We start from the raw sequence: 20,129 nt of genomic DNA on the forward strand, positions 1-20,129 counted from the left end.
AACTTTTGTTTTCTATGTGTTTCAGAAAAGGTCTTGTCACTCTCATGAAGTGCAGACACCTATACAATAATCTGCTCTAACATAGCCTTTCAAGAAAGCCTTTCTATAAGGACCATATGATAACAAGAGTTTATGAGCCTGCGCTTGTGTGGATGGATAGAAAAAGTGAAAAAAAGAAAGAAAGAAAAAAAGAAACTGTAGTTTGATCTCACTGTCCTTAAAACAGTACAGACTTTTGTACATTTGAAATTTGAAATGGCCTCTATCTCTAACCAAGGCCATATTAAAGTCATCTATCCATGACATGATGTTCCGACCTCTAGCTGTGATTGAACCTCCTTACTCCAAACTCTTTGATCCTGGTTGATCTGACGGGAATCTTAAAGGGAACGCTGAGGTGAACCAGGGGCTGAGGGGGGATATATTCATCTACACAGTAAGACAGTAATGTCCCTGAAAATAAAGCAAATTAAAAAAATATTCCTCAATAGTCATTTACTCCTGTAGTATATCTGAGTCTACACAGTATGATTTTGATCTGTCCTGCTTTAGGAACATTAACCTTCCAACCTCAATGCCTAATTAGGATATTAACCCCTTCACTCTGATAAGGACCACAAAAGCCTGCTGGTGGCACACTTACAGGAGAGATGAAACAGACAAAAAAAAAAAAAATGATTGGATTATATGTAGGTCAGTTAGAGAAACGTCTTTTTTGTCTTGTAGGTTAGATTGTGGTTAGGCTTTCATTGTATAACATTTAGGTCAATCTATGGACAGAAATGCAGTGTTACTGCAGTAAAGGGACAACCCGTAAAACAGTTAAGTCTTCTATGTTTTTTGTTACTACCACTGTAGTCTCACATATGATTGAAGTGAGAGGTTATAACTGGGTTACCCTAACCCTAAAATATGCAATTGTACCATTATATACCCTCTTGCGTAACTGTGTGAATTTCTATAAACTAATTGTACAGAAGCTTTATGGATTGTTTTGTATTATTTATTTCTCTTTTCTCCTTTTTCGTTTTAGCTGGGAAAGTTATAATTCATCATTTCCGCCAGTTTCAGTTATCAAGACTGGTCTGGTTCTACAGCAGACCAGAGTGTGAAAATTTACAGTGTTCTTATTAACAAACCAAGTCTTTTAAACATATTATACAGTTAAAAACAACCATAAAAGACACACTTTGAAGCTCTAGTACGTACTCAGTTTCTTCACTCATTAAGGAAATCTCATCATTTGTGAAAACATGATCAAATTGGGTAGAGATTGCAGTTGATCTATTGTCTTTTTTATTACCCTGTCCTGTCCAGCATCATGAGCTGGTGGAAGCTTTATGGATATCAAGATTGGTGCTTAAGTACATTTATTTATTTATTTTAGTCAAAATGATATATTAGTGCTGAACTTGACAGGGATAACAAAGAAAGGGGAAAAGCAAAGCAAAGAAAATGGAGTTAGAGAGACAAAGGAATAATATAAAAAAAACAATAGTATGAGAAAAAGAAGACAAAACCGGACTTAACAGAAAACATCATGTAGCCTCTGTGGGGAAACCAGGTGGAGAACCATCAGGAGCATCCACAGGAAGACAAATGGAGAAAAACAGCAACAATAACACCAGCAGGAAGAATATGAAAAAATAACTGTGGATACTGATGATTAAAACCACAGAACGACACAGCAACTGTGTAATAAGTGAGTGAGTGAATGAGTCTGTGTGTGCACGTGCATGTAAAGTATAAGGCATAGGCGCTACATGAATTGTGCTCATGAACAAAGTAGGTGCAGTCCAATGCTGAGACAGCTACGCGCCCTGCCAGAAGCAAAGAAAAGTCCTACACAGAGCCCCCACAGCCATGGAGCAAAGGCCCCAGGGAGCCAGGGGCGACATCAAACTGGCCCCACCCGGCTCCGGTCGCCCAAGCATGAGTCGAATGGGGTTGTTCTATAGTCAGTCTGTTGTTTCTTTTTGAGTGGAGGATCCTTTATTACAGTTGCATGACAAGGCACCCTTAATCACTTATGTGTGGAGGTGTTTATTTGTGTTTTAAGGATGTCCCTTTGAAATATGTTTTGGAATTATTGGAATACCATGAACTCACATAAAATGTGAAGAATAGAAGGTGTGTAAACTATCATCACTATGATTCATCTTGCAAACATATTGGATGGGGCTTTACAGCTATATGGCATAGTAAGTTCATTCTATTAGCTAACTGATAGGTGAAATAATATAAAATCAAAACTTTTCTTTAATTTTATAGGGGACCAACACAGTGTCCCTTAAGGTCTTGTGATGGGTCCCCAGCTTCCACTCTGACAGTCATCACAGCTCATTGACCAAACACATTCAACAGATGTGGCAGGAATATACACAGCTGGAGGATTTATTGATAAAACAAATCTAATCCAGTCATGAAAGGGTCAATCTTTTGTGTTAGATTATCAAAGTCTTAAGCACTCAGGATCGTTTTGTTCTGTGAGGATCCCGGATTTTACTCTAACTGAATACAGGTGGGATTTTAGCACATAGACATGTGTGACAGTGAGATAAACGTATGTTCAAATATAAAAATGAGGACCATAGAGGGTGAGGCGGCACTTAAAACAAACACATACACACCTTCCTTTGCTTTCGCCGCACATCTGAAAGTAATTCTCAGCGTGCATGTGTGTTTGTGCGGTAGGAGGCCTGACGGATTCCAGGGCGAACCCCCCCCCCCGCCAGGATGGTGAAGAAAAGCGTAGAGAGATTGGGTGGTGGTGGGTAGAGAGGACGTAGGTAAGCGTTTTAGGAAACATGGACAGAACAGCAATTAAAATCCCCTTTTCTACATCCTTTTGATGGAATTCCCAGTGGAGTCAACTCAAAGCTTTTTCTTTTTTCTTATTTAAATAATTCAAACAAATGTTTGGTTGTTGAAGACTTAACAGCTCCTTTCACTTGTATCAGTAAACTAATGCAAAGCTTCTGATGTAATCAGAGCTTTATATGCATTTGTAGCAAAGTTTACAGTGTCAGTTTAAACTTGGAAATGATTTGTGTATGTGAGAGTGTGTGTGTATATATGTGATAAAGACTTGTGTGCTTGTATATGGGCCAACCTTCAGACTTTTTCCCTTTCAGCTAAACGGCCTTGTTATCAATGTAAGCCATGCATTGTATTACAACCCGTAATTTAGTTTACATTGTGCTTGGAAAGGCAGTAAATTACATGGGTTTCTGCTCAAAATGAATAGCCAGTCTGCTCCAAATTTGAGACAAATGTCTTTGCTTTTGCTACTCAAGGCAGAATTTTCTGCTAACAGTGCTTAGAAACATATAATTTTGTCTCAAACTCCTGGCTTTTAAAAGCAAAGTATACTAAAATGTAATAAACCACTTTTTAAAGGGGCTTTATCTTCACTGTGTCCAATGAAAGCTTGTTTTTTAGTTATTCCTACTAAAGTTTGGATAATATCTCAACTTTCTGCCTCATTCCTTAACATATGTCTTTCACCCTGTTTCTCTAAAACAAACATCCCAACAACCCCCAAGCAAAACACTGTGTGGATGTACAAGTATTTCATCATTCCATTAATTGAATCTGTGACTCACAGACTTCTATTGATGTTTAATGGTTTCAGTCATCTAGTTTTGGCATCAGAAGAAGAGACTGTTATTACACTCTTTTAGTTTCTTAATAACTTACACATTGAGGGACAACATTTTCATTCCAGGAACATGAATAAGTTCGACATCTGACCTTTCAGATAAATTATGGACGGTCTGATACATCCAGTGCTTATTTTGTAATGCCTAAATTTTGATGTATTCTAAACTGTTGCTCCCTTGATGTATTCATTATTAATTAAGGTATAAACTAAAGTAACAAAGAATAGACTCTGACTTTGGGTTTTCCACAAGAGCTTGAACCACGTTGGGGTTAAACTGATCCAAGAGTTAGACCACCAACTCCAATAAAAAAAAAAAAAAGTCAGTCTTTCCTGGGACTGTTAATGGCAAAATACAATGTATGTGTGCATGCTGATTTGATAGATTGCTTAGGGATCTAAGTGGATTGTAGTTCACTTAATAAAGAGAGACTGATCAGAAAAGTAAATATTATTTTTGGACCAGAGTCCAGGAAAGTCACATGATCCCCAAACATGTGACCTGGGACATCTATTTTTGCATTTGCATTCATATGGTCTGGTTAAATTAAGGGATCAAACTACTCTATAGGTTTAGTAAATTAATTATGATTGGGGTTAAAAATGTAGTGTTTTATAGAGTTAATTCAGCTATTTAGATAAATAAGTAGTCTCTTTGTTTACTCAGCACTTTGAAAACTGGTGCTAAATGTTAACTTCTTTATTGAAAAAGGAGTCCCACATTCTAAAAAGGATAATTTTCTTCTTTACTTTGATGACATGTTCCACCTCATGACTATGACAGTCATGCTAGGTGACACAAAAGAAAAAGTGAAAGAAAAAAGAAAATAAAACAATCAATTATTGTCTTCTGAAATTAAATAATTTCCATTATGTGGCTATTTCCCACATTATAACGAAGCTGGGCTGAAATATAACTGTGGCTTGTAAAGACAACCAAAATCAGTGTGTTTTGACACACATTGTGTTTCATGGCATCCTCATTCATTTCCAGTAGGTTTAACCTTTGGTAGAAGGCTATATCAGTCTTTGTCCTATGATATCTTTATATATCCACAGTAAAATACAGTGTAATACTTCAAAAAGAAAAAAAAAACTATATAATAGTGGCATATGTTCTCAATCCTCACACTCTTTCATACTGCTCCAAAATTTCATTTCAAGAGAATTGAGCTGAAATCTGTCTTCCACTTTGCCTCAATTTCACTCAGTCACTTTCTCAACTCTGGTCTGCCTCTCATCCTCTCATTCCTCATTGAATTCTTCTACCTATCCTTTCATACATCTCAGGTTTGTGTGTTCACAATCCTCTCAGACACTTGAAATCCCTTCTTCCCCTTTCTTTCCTCTCTCCTCTATCTTTATTTTGCTTATTCTGATCACTACTATTCCTCTTCCAGTTTCCTTAATCCGTACTCTTTCCATTCTTCCATCCATGCTTCCAATCCATCCATAGCCTCTACACCACCTAATTTAAACCCTAATCATATCCTTGTTTTATCCTCAGGAAGCCCCACATCTTTCTGTGTTCATGTTTCTGTCTTTATTTTCATTAATTGGTTAGTCTGTGAAATACAGTCCAGAATGATTTATTTTCAAAGCTTTATTGACAATGTTTGGTAAAAATGATCAGATAGAAAATTACATATTTTCAGTCATCCATTCACCTTTCTTCAATCTTTGCATCAGTCCATTCATTCATCCATCCACATCTCCCCATTGTCTCACTCAAAATATTTCCCCACCTCACTGAGTGCAGGTGCTTTCCATTACATCTCCACACAAACACACGCAAATACCGTATGAGCACACATACAAACTTTGAAGTACAGGGCTTCATCAGATCCAAACCACAGGAAGAGAGATGGCAGATCATAGATAAGCCAGCAGCGTGGAGCCGAGCATGTTCTCTTGTGTGTGTGCCCTGCCATGGGAGACTCCTGGTGAGTTGGTGTTGCCTATTACCAGCAGGCATGTGACTTTGATGTTGTGACTTCAGTGTTTCAGGCTCACTAAAGCTGGAAAACAAAAAACAGTGGAAATTAAAATCCTTGCCAGGTTTACTTTGTTAAAGATCAAGCAGAACCTTAAATGATGCTGAATTTTATTATACCAGATAATGCAGATAAAATTTGAACCATTTGTGATGTGATTCAAGCTTTCAGTAAAAGCTGTACTAACTGATGTCTTTCTTAGCCTTCACAGACTGTTCTGAGCATTTACAGAGTAGATGACTTCATCAAGACAGAGAATCCAATATCACAATAGCATGCCTTTCTGATTTTAAGGAGCCAGTCATTCTCAGGCCTCCAAAGACTAAAGCATTTTAATATTTCTGTTGAAGTTACAGTGCTAGTAGTATTTACATGTGTGAAACTGAAATACACGTCAAAGTACCCCTACACTAAAATAAACTTCAAACTTTTAACATGTGCATAAATTACAAGTTAAGTTACATTTTTATGTGTTACAAGACATATCTTGAGAAAAATCAGCCATTAATGGTATGGCTGACAAATATTCCAGCAACAAAGACACACACCTGGGAGATGATCAAGTCAAGTGCAATCTTGTCGTGCTGATCACTAGGAAGCCCTTTTGAAGCGTTATAAGGGGTTCAGCGTTTTGTTTTAGGGCTATTACTTTTTGTGAAGGGAGAACAAAGGGACTTATGTTTCGACAGCAAAGCTCATCTTGTTCATTTTTCTCAAGTTTTTTTCCCTGGATCTCTGTCTCTCATTACCTCTCTTTTGTGTTTGACACCCTGTTATGGGATTCCAAATGATAGCCTTTCTTTTTAACCTTTGTGCTTTGACAGGAGAGCTGTGGGTTTTTTATGTTTTGTAAGAAATTGTTATATCATTGTCTACTACAGGAAATGACACTTTATTGCAGCATCTCCTCTTTGTCTTGATTCCAATCTTGATTCTAAGCAAGCTGTTGACTTTGTTGAAATCAAAGTTCGAGTTAAATATGTTAACACTTGAACATTGTTGAATTGAAGAAGTTGACTCATTAAGTTTTCTTTTCATATAACAAAAGTTTTTTGTTGACTTAATAGAAAACATCACATAAAGAAATTACACTTGATTGAATGACTTTATTTCCGCCTTCAGGAGTTCTGCTGTTCCACCATAATGTATTTGTGTAAGATGAGCATAATTTACTGGTGTAATTTGTACCACTGTTTAATTTGTTAGGACCAACCCTTGATTTAAAATTAATTAGACTAACATCTGGTTAAAGTCAGATCTGACAATAGTTGTGCAATGCAAATTCTTCATTGAATATGTCTCTTTTTGTAAACTTCTAGTAATGGCGTTAAGTTGAATTTTGAGAATCAAGCTTGATCCTACATGACCTCAAGGGAGGTAAGTGTAGATAAAATGGCAACTCTCATGTGTTGTTAAGTAATGATATGGAAATAACAAAAATATAATGGAAAATTACATAAACCACATCATCAAATGGACAAATATATCTTCATGTTCAAACTAAAGTGATTATAGTGAATGAGCTAAAACTACACTGTATTGCATGAAAATAGTCTGAACCACAGTATAATCACACATGCACATACATGCGCACACATGCACGCACACACACTATTCTGAGGTGTTTGTTGAACTCAGATGTCCCTTTCAAATACTGTCATAAATGATTTTTTATGTGCAAGTAAGTTATTTTTCATTCCATTTCTCCTTTGAAATTGTTTTCACAGACAAATTTTTACACTCATTCTTTTCAGATTATCCTTAGGTGCTGCTAGCAGTTACAATGGGGTTTCTTACACATACACACACACCCACATATTTCACAAGTTTACACACACGTACACACACACATGTTTGGCTTAGAATGTCTACTTGCCTGAAATGCTGCATGTTTGTAATCATATCTTCATAAATGGAGCAGATAGCATCACAAGCAGAGAACTGTGGGTGGAAATGAGATGTTGATAGGGTAATAGCGTCACCATAGATCCTCTGACCTACACACCAGACACACACACACATGCGCACGCACACACACCTGTGATGGTATTCCCTCGGTGGATCAAGTAACATGCTGTAAATTAGCCAGTGATCCATGCTGGCAGTTGAACCGGGAAAAGTCAGCCCAAATTTGTGTCAGAGCATTTAAACAAGTGCCCAGTTGTATTAGAGGTTTCTATGTACCGAAACTATTTCCTATAATTTAATATAATTTTAATAAATATTTGAACTGAAAAAGTAGATTATTTGTATTTCAGCAGTTAGATTTTTTTCCAGAGCCATAATCTGAAACTTACTCAGTTATTGCCTTTTTTTGTAATTGATGAAGACACTATGATAGGAATCTCTTAGTTTTGATCCTCTGAGACTAAATTCCATTGCGTTGTTTTTATAATACTGTGTGAAAATCTAATTTTATCTTTTGCCTCTAAATTAGGACAGAGGTATATTTGCCTTGCACCACAACCGCATTTTTGTGCACAAAAATGTACGCAAAACATGCAAAGACAAACACACGCACAAACTGTTCTCTGCTTTGGTATGGCTTTTATATCCAGCCACGATTTACGTCTGTTTTGATTGGCCTTCAGAGCAGAGTCAGCCGGGTTTGGAAGTGGCGAAGAGGAATGTGTCCACACAAAAAACACGCACACACACTTATTTTCGCTTCACTTTCATATCTCTAAAAACACCCACCCACACCTAGCAATAAAAGACCTGGTCTCTCTGTGTCCTTGTGACACTCTCACGTACGCTAAAACACATCTTTTAACTTTGCCTCCATATCTTGAATTAAAACACACACACAAAGACACACACAACAAGCAGGAATGTGTTGTTGTGGTGAAGTTGTGGAGGTGCTCAGTACTCAGCACCTCCTCCCCGATAAGACTGCAGCTATCTGATGGATAAGAATGTAGACAGACAGAGAGGAAAAGAAAGTGTAAAGATGGGTGGAGGGAGGACATAGAGGGAGAATGTGGAAGGAGAGTGAGACAGGGAGTAAAAAGACAACTGAACAGAGGAATAAAAGTTTATTCATACTTTAGACCCGTAAACTCCTCCAGTAAAGCCAGTCAATTTCTCCTGATGACACAACACTGTGCATACACATTCAAACAGGCAATGGTATGTTATGTTTAAAAGAATGATGAATAAAGCCCAGAGTTGGTTCTTAGTTCAGATCTTGTACAATGGCCAAATCCCCAATTTTTTTAAATAAAGAATCCACCAGAATTTAGTTTTTTTCTGTAAGTAAAAAATGTTCAGTCCAAATGAACAACAAACATTCAAAAGCTACACAGCCTGTAAAATCTGATTTATTTTGGTAATAATGATCAATTTAGACTTATAAGTACTTTAAAGTGAAGAAAAACATCATGCAGCGTCAACATTCTTTCATTGAAATCCGGTTGCCTCTCATTCACGACAAATAGTCAAACTTAACATAATCTAGAGTTCAGATGAATATGTATAAGAGAAACAGTTTCAAACATCACTGATGCTACTGAGACAAAGTTTGGGGTTGAGTATCAGTACTGATAGGACTTAATGGTATGCAAAGAAATTAGTTAACATAATTGAACATATTGTGAAATTTGCATGTGCACTGTTGATGTGTGCATTCATTGCCTGTTTTGTTAACTAAATATTTTTTTCTAGTTATCTTAAAGTGTCTAAAAAAGTACTGGATTAAAAGTACCGAAAGTCCTTCTGATTTTAGTGATCTTGGTCCAGGCGTTAACTTTGCAATGAAACCAAATTCTGTGGTATCTTTCACCCCGGCTGTCAGCTGTAACTCGGTTATTTATAGACCTTATTAAACATCTGACCTCCAATCAGCTCAGTCTCCTTCCCTGCCTCCTTTACAATTTATCCTTTCATCCCTCCTTCCTCCTCTCCCTTCATTTGTATCACGACCTCTGACCGTTTCTTGTTAGGGAGGAAAAGGAAGAGGTTAACCTCTGCACTGAAATGTACACACACTCACACATTCAGGCACTTGTATACTTTTTCAGAGTCCTACAGCTCTTACTAAAGTTTGCTCTGCATATCTAGAAATAAATAATTTGCTTTCACTTCGAATTAACTGAACACAAACCAGGCCAATTCAAAAGTAATCAACTCTAATTAAGCTATCTTGGGGTTTTGAGGTTTAATTACATGAAATATATAATTCTGGAATAATTACATGCATTACTAACTTATTGGCTACAGTTTGAATTGAGGAATCACTGGTCTTTCACTCAGCACACTTAAAACTTTGAAATATATTTTGGACAGGGTTAAGTGTATTCAAGTATGGGGTTATGCAAAGATTCATGTTCTTGTTTCAAATAGAATATCATTTTAGAATTTTGGGCATTTCCTGTCATTCTGCACAGACACTTTTGTGTTTACTCAGCTCAGTTTTTTTCCTTTCAGACAAAGAATTGTAAATGTAGTTGTCATGAACTACCTGTGTATGTCTTTGTGTTGAATGCCTAAGGCTACTGTTGCCACTGTGAACAAAAATGTTGTACTTGGGCATTTGCCATGAAGAATAACCTATAAATATATATTTTTCTCTTCTTTTGTCATTCCTCTTTGATTTCAGTGACTTCACAACTCTTAATGAAAATACATTGAAAGTCCATATTTTAGTGCAAATGTCAAAACAAAGACAAAATGAGCAAGACATAGGTTTTATTTCTGTCCTCAGGCAACATTTTAACATTTTTTTTCACTGGTTATATCAACAATGATATGAAAATAAGAGTGCAAAAGAGTAACACTCATGGCTATTCCACATAGACACACACACCCAGAGCCCTGTATCCCATCATACTGTCTGCAGACAAATGCTGTTGTGTCTGTCAGTAGCTTAGGGCTGTAGTGCAGCTCACACTCACACGTACATGCACATGGGGTCAGCTGTGCAGATGTGCTGCTGCTCAATCTGTAGTTTATAATCACAGAGGTTAGAGTTTAATGAGTTATTGTTACTGAACCTTAAATCACAGAAACATATGGCTGCCTAGTCGTTATAGTGGGGTATGTGGGTACAGTATATGTGTGCGAGACCTGCAGCAAATAGCAAATTGCTCCTCAGAACTGGACTGTGTGTCTGTTCTAAGTGTTTCCAGGTCTTTAGAAATGTCCTTGTATTTCAGGAGATGGACAAGACAGAGAAGTTGAGGCCAAATTACACAAAGGAGAAGTATCACCAATACATTTTTGAAATGCATATCATAATGTAAGAGTTTTGGTCAGATTTTATTACAGTACTTTTAAAAGAGTGGAAGAAAAAAAAAACTATAAGAGTATCACTAACTTAGCCTGTCTAAAAACATTTGGATCTGCCCGAGCAAAATAATCCTTTAACACAGAACCAGGATTTTGGTTGGTGGTGTGTGCAATTGTGTATGCGTGTGTGTGTGAGTGTTTGGATCAGTGTGATATTCTAGTAAATTAGATCATCAATCAAACACAACACTGGAAGCAGCAGGGGAAAAAAAAACAAAGCTGGAGAAACATATGGCATTATTTAACTGCCTTTTAAGAAACACAAGTGTGTTTGTGTGTATATGTGCACTTGTATTACTTTGAGAAGTGCTGTGCAATATTTAACTTGGTCTTGTGAACTTTCTGGGGACAGTGCTTTGGTCTGTCCTAATGCTCATATATATATATATATATATATATTTGGCAACTATTTTGGCATTTCTAAAATGTGTGAAATATAGTTAGTCCAAAATGGAGGCCAGTTTGGACATAAGCAGGTCTAACATGTCAATGGAGGGCTGACGCTTTGCTGTAAGACGTATTGCATGACATCTTGTTACCTTGTTTGTGTTCTGTGGAACTTCTTGGACTATTAAAAGTCATTCTCATTTTCTTCACTGCCATGTGCGCATATTACAGAGGACACCGACATAAACTTTACTCCAGCAAAACTAAATTCTCTTCTTGACAGCACTAACATTTCAACACGTACAACACTGGACAATGTTGCCTCTCTGAAAAGGAAGGTACTCGATCAGAAGAAGCTGACTCCTTGGTATAATTGCATGCTTCAAAAGCAGACTGCAAGAAAGGTGGTGAAACAATGGTGGTCTTCTAATTACAGTAATTAACAGTCTCAATTAGTCTGGAGAGATAGTCTAATAACATATAAGAAGGTCCTTTGTAAAGCAGGAACTGCTTACTATCCATCAATGATAGAAGAAAATAAGAATAATACCAGGGTTCTTTTCAGCCCTGTAGCCAGACTGATGAAGAGTGCAAGCTCTGCTGAGGCACGTATTCCTTTAACTCTCAGCAGTGATGATTTCATGAGCCTCTTTACCAATAAAATGGTTTCTATTAGAGAGAGAAGATTCATGGAATCCGTCCCACCATTATCACTAATGTATCATCAAGTACAGCAGCTTCTAACAGCTTTAGAAGTATTCAGAACCTGATTTGTATGTAGACTGTATAACTTGTACTGTAGACCCAATCCAATTTCTGACGTTTGCCAGAAGTTGCATAGCCTTGCTTAAGTCAGTTTGTCTTCTTTAAGAGAAAAATTACAACTCAACTTCAGCTTCTCTGTCAAATGTTGCTCTAGATTATCTGACATGTCATCAATCCCTCTTTTAATTGTATTATCAGTCTATATCACTTTTGATAGCACATTTGCAGCACCCCAAACTTTACATCTTTCAATTTTCTGTTAAGATGGGAGGATTATTATTGGTTATTTTCGGTTTGCAATAAACAAATAATGCTATTTACATTGCAGTTAATATGAACTCAGTACATTTCATGTTCATTCTCTTCAGCTTAATTTATTTTGTAAATATACATCAATCTTTGCATTTCAGGAATGCAACACATTCCAAATAGAGGATGGGTAGCACTTTCAGGTTAGTCATTAGGTAAAAATTTAGTAATGGTTTTTCAGATGTCAACATTAGACCATTCAATCATGATTTCGTAGAATCAGGTAAAAGGCCATGTCTTTGGGAAGTAAAGATTGGCGAAGAATTTTCAGTTTGTCAATAAGTGTTTGTTAAAAAAATTTGAAATGTTTCAAAACAATGTCCCTAAATTGGAAAGGATTTTCCCATATTTTACCCTCTGCGCATATACTGTTGAATCTGGAGAAATGTAATTGCGTAAAGAGCAAAGATTCATACCAAAACAGGACATGCGCAATCTATGATCTCTAACTGTACTGAAACAAGGACTGTAATTCATTAATAGTTGGCATATGCAAAGGATTACTGTTGAAAACCTTGTAAAGCACTATACTACATAGTTACATTCACAAAAGCATCTTAAGAAATTGAAAAACATATGTAATAAAGAGAGAATAGGAGAGCTGTGCTGCAGTTCAAAGTGGTGTTTCTGGTAGTAATATTTCAATACTTCCAATATGGTTAAAAAGTAATTAATCAGTTCTTGAAGTAGGCTGCCCACCAAAATTATGACATGGCAACCTATAAGGAGATGTAGCCAAAATTAGTTAGCAACAAGATGGTGATATGCCATATGCAGTTATTTTGTGTGCTTCCATAAGTACAATATTAAAACTAAACCATATGATGATTAAAAACTTTACCATTCAACTTAATATGACTCTGATATAAATTATGAATTCAATCGTTCAGTAATACACAAGGCCTTGGTATTGTGTTGGTTTTATTCTTGTGTTTTGATGATGCTGAAGGGTGACAATATTATTTTTTGTTTGCTAGTTTCAATGATGACTCAGTATTTGTACTCATCCCTAATCACATCGATCACTGTAATTGAGCTAGGTATCATTGTAACCTTTTAAATCTATATTTTTGTACAGATTAACATGAATTGCCTTTATTTTCATGACAACACAACAACCAAATTTATAAATTATAACAAGGAGGTTGTTTTGTGCCTGCACAATGTTTTTTTTTTTCAATTTCCTAAACCTAACCATGTAATTCACTGGAGGTTCCTAAACATCATCAAGTAGTTTAAAAAACAAAATGAAGTGTACAACTGATTGTGATAAAGTGATACAATTGTGGGTGTTAGTGAGGGTGTAAATAAGATTTGTATATCCTAAAGGTGGGAATGTTTCTTTGTCTTAGTGTATGTGGGTGAAAATATCTTAACAAAAAAGATTTCTTTGTTTTGCTTTTTTTTACCTCTGTGTGCAGAACTGTGTCTGATTTGTAAAGGATGAAGCTATTATTTCATTTGCTGGCTCTATCTTGCACCACAAAAATAGAATAAAAAATCATCAAAACAATGTTTCTCAGGTCATAGAACGAAATAGATAGACATGAGAGAAATAAAAGAGAATTACATAGTGAGGAAAATTTTGGGATGTTGGGAGGGAAAGAGAAGAAAAAAAGAATAGGACACCCAGGTTATGGCAGGGGAGAGTGAAGACGTAAAGACAAATAGAAGTGCGGCAGCTCTATAACGTGTGAGAAGTTCATTTGCAGCCGACTCTATTTATATCACAGTGCTTCGTGTTTCAGACACTGCATACTTTTGTTTTTTCTTCTTTATCCACTAAAATATAAAGCCTTGGAGAAGATGCTGGAAATGTCATCCTTAGTTAAAGCTCTAGTGGTGCACATAAATCTGAAAAAGTACAAGTAACCCTAAGATGATAGTAAATGAAAGCATTTCTCACTGTCCATTTCTTCTAAAAACCCAATCTAGATTCAGTCAGCATGCTCATATGCCCAAGTGTATATCAATTCAGGTAAATTCCCAGTAAAACTGCTTTTATTCACATGTTTTTCTTTTTCTTTTGTTAGATGGCTAAACATGTCAGAAATGCCCATTAATACAATGTGTCAACTTGCCTTCACCTAAAGCGTTTCCAGACTGTCACTGGGCACGAAATCCTGATTTTATAACTGCCGTGTCATCTGACCATTCAAGTAACATAAAGGCAACGTCTATGGTGCGAATTAGACTATACTGACATGTACAATCATTTCCCACAGAGAAATGTATAGGTAGCAGAACGTCTTCAACGTTTTCTCACACAATCCACAGCATCACGGCATTAGATATAGACTGGGAATAGAAATACTTAAAAAATACTTAAATAATTAAATGCTTTTAATTACAGATATGTGTGTTTATCATGGCTGCCTCACATATCCTGCGTTTGTCTGGAGCATCATTTGTTCACTTCCTCAGAAATTGTCTGCAATTACCTGTATCTTTACGATATACCTTTAACTTGCACAGTTATGAATATGCTCGTGAAAATTGCTGATATGAGTTTAGTTCTATTTTAGAAATGGCTGTGCACAGAGGAAAATGTTGGAGAAATGGAGTGGGGACAGCGCTCAAGGTATGCTTTTTCCTCCCCGAATTATCCTCCAATAATCATACACATAAGATATATATCAAATATATATCTATAGAAATATAGATATATATATATCTATGTCGATAGATAGATAGATAGATAGATAGATAGATAGATAGATAGATAGATAGATAGATAGATAGATAGATAGATAGATAGATAGATAGATAGATAGATAGATAGATAGATAGATAGATGTTTCTGTGTGTATGTTTCTATCTCACAGATATGGATTAACGTAACTAAACTGTGTATTTTAAATCTGATGACAACCTTATTCTAACCTTAACTGAGCAGTTATGGCCCTTTGATCTAATCAAGTACTTATAATCCCTAGGCCAGGAAACACTGTTACCAAAATTTAAGTAACTGTGATGCCTAAACCTAACCAAACTGCAAGTGAAACAAATGAGAACAATACATTATATGAATGACAACAAGGAGATGAAGAATAGCTGTTTAAAATAGGTCCTGAATCTGAGTTTTGTGTTCACTGCTCATTGAACTTCCTGCCATCTTTGAGGATCTTATCACATGTTTGTAACTTGCTTATTATCTTTTATTGTCTAAAACTGCAGCCAGTGCATTAGAGCACTCATGCCAAAGAACTGCTTGTATATATTTCAGAGACAGCCGGGGCTTTGGCTCAACAGCAGTATTTGACTCTCTAGAAATGAGAATGGGCTGGGCTTCAGTTCAAGCATTTGGTGACTGGGCACAGTCAGCATGGAGGAAAGCTTTAGGTAGGCCCAGTGCAATCCACTTTCCCTGTGCCAGAGTGGGCCTGGGGATCACTCAGGAGCAGTTTGAATTAGTTGCCGTTGAGAATAACTTCTTTGCTCTGCTTGCCCTGTTGCAATCAATCTGACACAAAAATGAAAATAGTTTCAAAGCAGCTCCCCTCTCTTTCAAGAGATTGAATGAATGTGTAAGGGATTTAAAAAATTGCTAAAAGTAAAACTAATTTTACCAAAATAAGATAAAAATGAGAGATGTGTAACCTGAGTAACACATTAAGAAAATAATCATGTTTCTCTGAAGCTGTCAGCTGACATATGAGGCCAACACACATTATTTTAGTCACACGATCATTTATGATATTTACACTTTGCACTTTTTAGACTGTCAGTTCGGCTGTGGTTAAAAAGACACCCATAAGATTGCAAAAAGCAAACTTCAAATGTAGACATCATGGAAAAGTGTCAAATATGTTAAGATTTGCACTCAAATTATACTTAGTTTAAAGACAGTTTCTTGAAAATGTTATGTATTCCTCTTCAGTTCAAGCTATGATTTGTATTCCAGCATGGCCCTGTACATTACATAACTGAACATGAACCAGGCTGTGTCTTAAAATGAACATATATGCTCCGCAACTTCTTTTGAATGAATATAATGTTTTCTAAAAGCTTGGTAGATATGGTCTTAAACATCAAAAAGTATTTGTTTAAAGTAGCATTTATTCAAAAACTGATCAAATTCCCAAGCTGTCTCTGGTTGTTCTCCAACAGGCAAGAAAATGTCACGGACTGATGGAAAGGTAGGATCCAGATGCAGCTCTTTAACTTCCAAAACAAGGTTTATTCCAAAAAACAAGACAAGGCAAAAACACAAAGCACGGCAGAGCCGGATCAAAAATACTTAACTATGAAACAAGACTATGACTGTGAAAAAACAAAGGAACAGGACTATGGCTATGAGGCACAACCAGACTTATCTTTCTGTGACTCGGCATGAAGGAACAGTGATGATTCTGCAGTGACTGAAATGAAACCAGGAGGCTAAATACTGTGGAGGGAATGATCAGTGAATGAGGTGCAGCTGTGAACAATGAACCAGGTGACGTGAGTGAACCGAACATGACAGGGGAAAAACATGACTAGAACATAACCTGAAAACATGATTAACAGGGCAAAAAGGATGCAGCCTCTAAATAAGGTATTATCTGTCTTTATTTCACCAAAACTTTAAGACGAATAAATGAACGAACGCATACTGTAGCTCTGTGTTATGTGGCTACTTGTGGCTATAGGAGAGCTAACGGAGGGATTTCTATACAGGCACTCTACTGGGACTACTTCATCCACACGCCCCCCTGGAGCACAGCTTATTTACTCCTTGCTCTGTGACAGTCGGCAGGACGTTCTTACCAGAGTGAATGAGCTGTGCTGCAGCCATTTGTGTCGATGAAGTCGTCCCAGTAGAGGTGTGTGTAAAATTCCCTCTGTTAGCTCTCCTATAGCTGTAAGTAGCCACATAACAGTAGCTATGTGCTAACAGAGCAATAGTATGCGTTCGTTTATTCATTCTTCTTAAAGTATTGGTGAAATAAAGATAGATAATGCCTTATTTAGAGGCTGCATCGTTTTTGCCCCGTTCACTCCGTTATATGGATCGCGAGCTATCTAAATAGCTTCCAAAGGATACCGACTTTCGCCAAACTGTTCTCGGTGAGTAGATAAATGTATTTCATGCCAGAAATAAGGTCTAGGTTTAAAAATACCAGAGTTCCCCTTTGATATTTATGAACTTAGCTCTTCTCACTACAGACAGACTCTGCTGAGAAAAAAAAATCACACAACTGTGACATCTGCAAGAAAATTCCACAAATGAATTAGATAAATTCAGATGACTTAGATTTAACTAGAAGAGAAATCATATTATTCCTTCACATGAATGAATCTCCACTTTATATTTCTTTATTTCCCTCTGCCAACAGAGGGCAGCAGCACTACTGCTACTTGCTGTAGCTCTTGCTGGAGCTCCACTGACAAGTCTTACTGTGCACCTGAAGACTATTAAAGTAAAAACCTGAATCCCTGGTTGTCCCCCTGTTATGTCTTGTGGGATATAGCTGGCATGACTTGGGTTCTCTTGTCTCCTTAAATTGAAGGGTCTCTGCAAATCAAATATTTTTGAGGGATCATCTCTTCTTATGAAGAAATATTTCTGTCATGATGGGAGTGGTCTATTCTACGATGACAATGCCCTCACACATATGGCATAAGGAACCACTAAATGGTTTGATTAATATGAAAATAATTGGAATCATGTACTAAGGCCTTGAAGTCAGCATTAATTGGATAAATATTAGCCTCTGCATTGCAAAAAGATAAATGCAATCACATTTTGAACAATTCCAAGTGAACCAGCAGCATATGTGTGTCATCTACTGACTTTTAAAGCATTTATTTATCTGTTAAACTGACACTGACTTTCCTTGGATGATGCTTTGGAGATATGGTTAGAATAAGACATGCCTCAAAACCAACACATGATCGCAAAGTAGATCGTTAAGTTGATAAATGGGCCTTGACAAAAAAGGAAGAGTGGTTGGGAAATTTACTAAAATATGTCTACACTGCTACCGTGGGCTAAGAGAAGACTTTTCCACCTCGGTGTGGGAAAGTGGTCTGGAGAGCAGGGAATGCTTTTGAGGAAGATACGCGACTAGTGAAAGTTTGTAGAGCTTTCTCACTCTCTTTTCTGGTGACATCAACATAGAGAGTATGACAGAGAGAGACACAGGGGGAGGGAGAGGATTTGGGGGAAACCTAAATACAAATCTGCTTGCCTCACTCACTCTCACAACCTCCGGGCGCGCCAGTCTGTGTTGCGCCTCTCTAAAACTTTTTCTGATTTGAACTCCTCTGCAACCCTCACTTTTTATTCTCTGCCAGCGCAGGGATGTTCTCTGGAAGGAGGTTACATCCCAGCAGAGCGTTTTTTTAGCTTGGAAAGTTGAAGAGTTACGCTGTGAACTGATCTGAGAGTTTGTGAATGGGGAGCATTTGGGAAGACTTTTGCGCATCGTGTTAGGTGATGCACGATTATAAGGACACTTTTTCTTGTGTGTCACCTAAATATCTCCACTTTCTTATTTTTTTCCCCATGGCAACGAGGTCTTTTAAGGAACGTTTTTCTGATCGAGTCCATTAAGAGGAAGTTTGGTAAACTTCTGCAAAAGCGAACGATATTTGATTTCGGCTTATTTTTAGATTATTTTACAAAGTCGAACATCCCGTATTGAGCACCTTCTGGATCACAACTTCCACAGAGTCTACTTTTAGCCCCGCGTATTTTCAATTAACTTCGGTGAGAAGTCATTTTAGTGGTTATCATGCCTCCAACTGAGCCGGGGAAGCGCGTCGCTCTCTGCTGGATTTGGGCTCTAGTTTTCGCTTTTTTGGTGTGCGCTGCGTCGGTGGATGGATGCCCACACAAGTGTAGCTGCTCCGGGTCCCATGTGGACTGCCAGGGTCTGGGTCTAAAGACTGTGCCTAAAGGAATACCAAGGAATGCCGAGCGCCTGTAAGTCCCAGTGCATTACTGTCGAACTGTCCTCGCATTATCTGTCTTATCAGCGTACCTTGTGACCTTATCGTACACTGTTTGTTCATATGCATCACACACTTATGTACCTAAAGACTACGGCGGATTTTGCGTTGACTATGTTTTACTTAAAAGTCTCTGTATGTATGAAACTTTTTCAAAGAATCATTTTCAGACCTGACTGGACTAATCAAACTGCATCAAAGCTTATTTTTGAAACATCTCAGTGGAAACGTCATGGTGAAAGCCAAATCCCTTTCTCATTATTTTAACTAAGTTGCATCAACCTGCATCAATATCCCATATACTTTCGGGCCACATTAATTCATTGTTGGTTGTATTTTTTACCATAAGGCTCATGTCCTTTTCTTGATTAACTTTTATCTGTGCCTCTGTGAAGGTTTTTAAAATATTTTTTGTTTCCCAAATTTTATCTAAAAACGGTAAAAACTACTTATTTACGTTTAAAATGTGAATTGACGTGTATGTTGACAGACTTGTAGGCTGATAACTACCAAAAGGAACCCGGTATTGATATGATTACAGGGCATTATTCAGTGGTAAAAGTTATGATACCTTAAGGATGAAACATGAGCCACTGGATTGTATGCTTAGAAGTTTCTGTGCATGAATCGTCAGTGATCCCAATGAATGAAGCAGTTAAAAATTTCTGACATTGCTTTTACAGAGAGTATTTGAGGTTTTAAAAAGGAAAAAAAAATCCTGTGAATTTTCTCATGATTCTCCACAGTCTCTCTTTACAAAGACTTTACAAAGTTTTCACAGTTTTCACAAG

General features: G+C 37.0%; 1 protein-coding gene across 1 annotated transcript in view; it reads left to right on the forward strand.

Moving 5' to 3' along the window:
- Window positions 1-18,584: 18,584 nt before the first annotated feature.
- Window positions 18,585-20,129, forward strand: part of slit3 (slit homolog 3 (Drosophila)) — a 244,166-nt gene continuing 242,621 nt past the window's right edge. The window contains exon 1 of the mRNA XM_072395321.1: window positions 18,585-19,312. Within this exon, the coding sequence (XP_072251422.1) occupies window positions 19,122-19,312 (191 nt within the window). The 5' untranslated portion in view covers window positions 18,585-19,121. The remainder of the gene's footprint in view (window positions 19,313-20,129) is intronic.

This window comes from Leuresthes tenuis, unplaced genomic scaffold, assembly GCF_036924035.1.
Source record: "Leuresthes tenuis unplaced genomic scaffold, fLeuTen1.0.hap1 SCAF_11, whole genome shotgun sequence".
Classification (NCBI taxonomy): domain Eukaryota; kingdom Metazoa; phylum Chordata; class Actinopteri; order Atheriniformes; family Atherinopsidae; genus Leuresthes; species Leuresthes tenuis.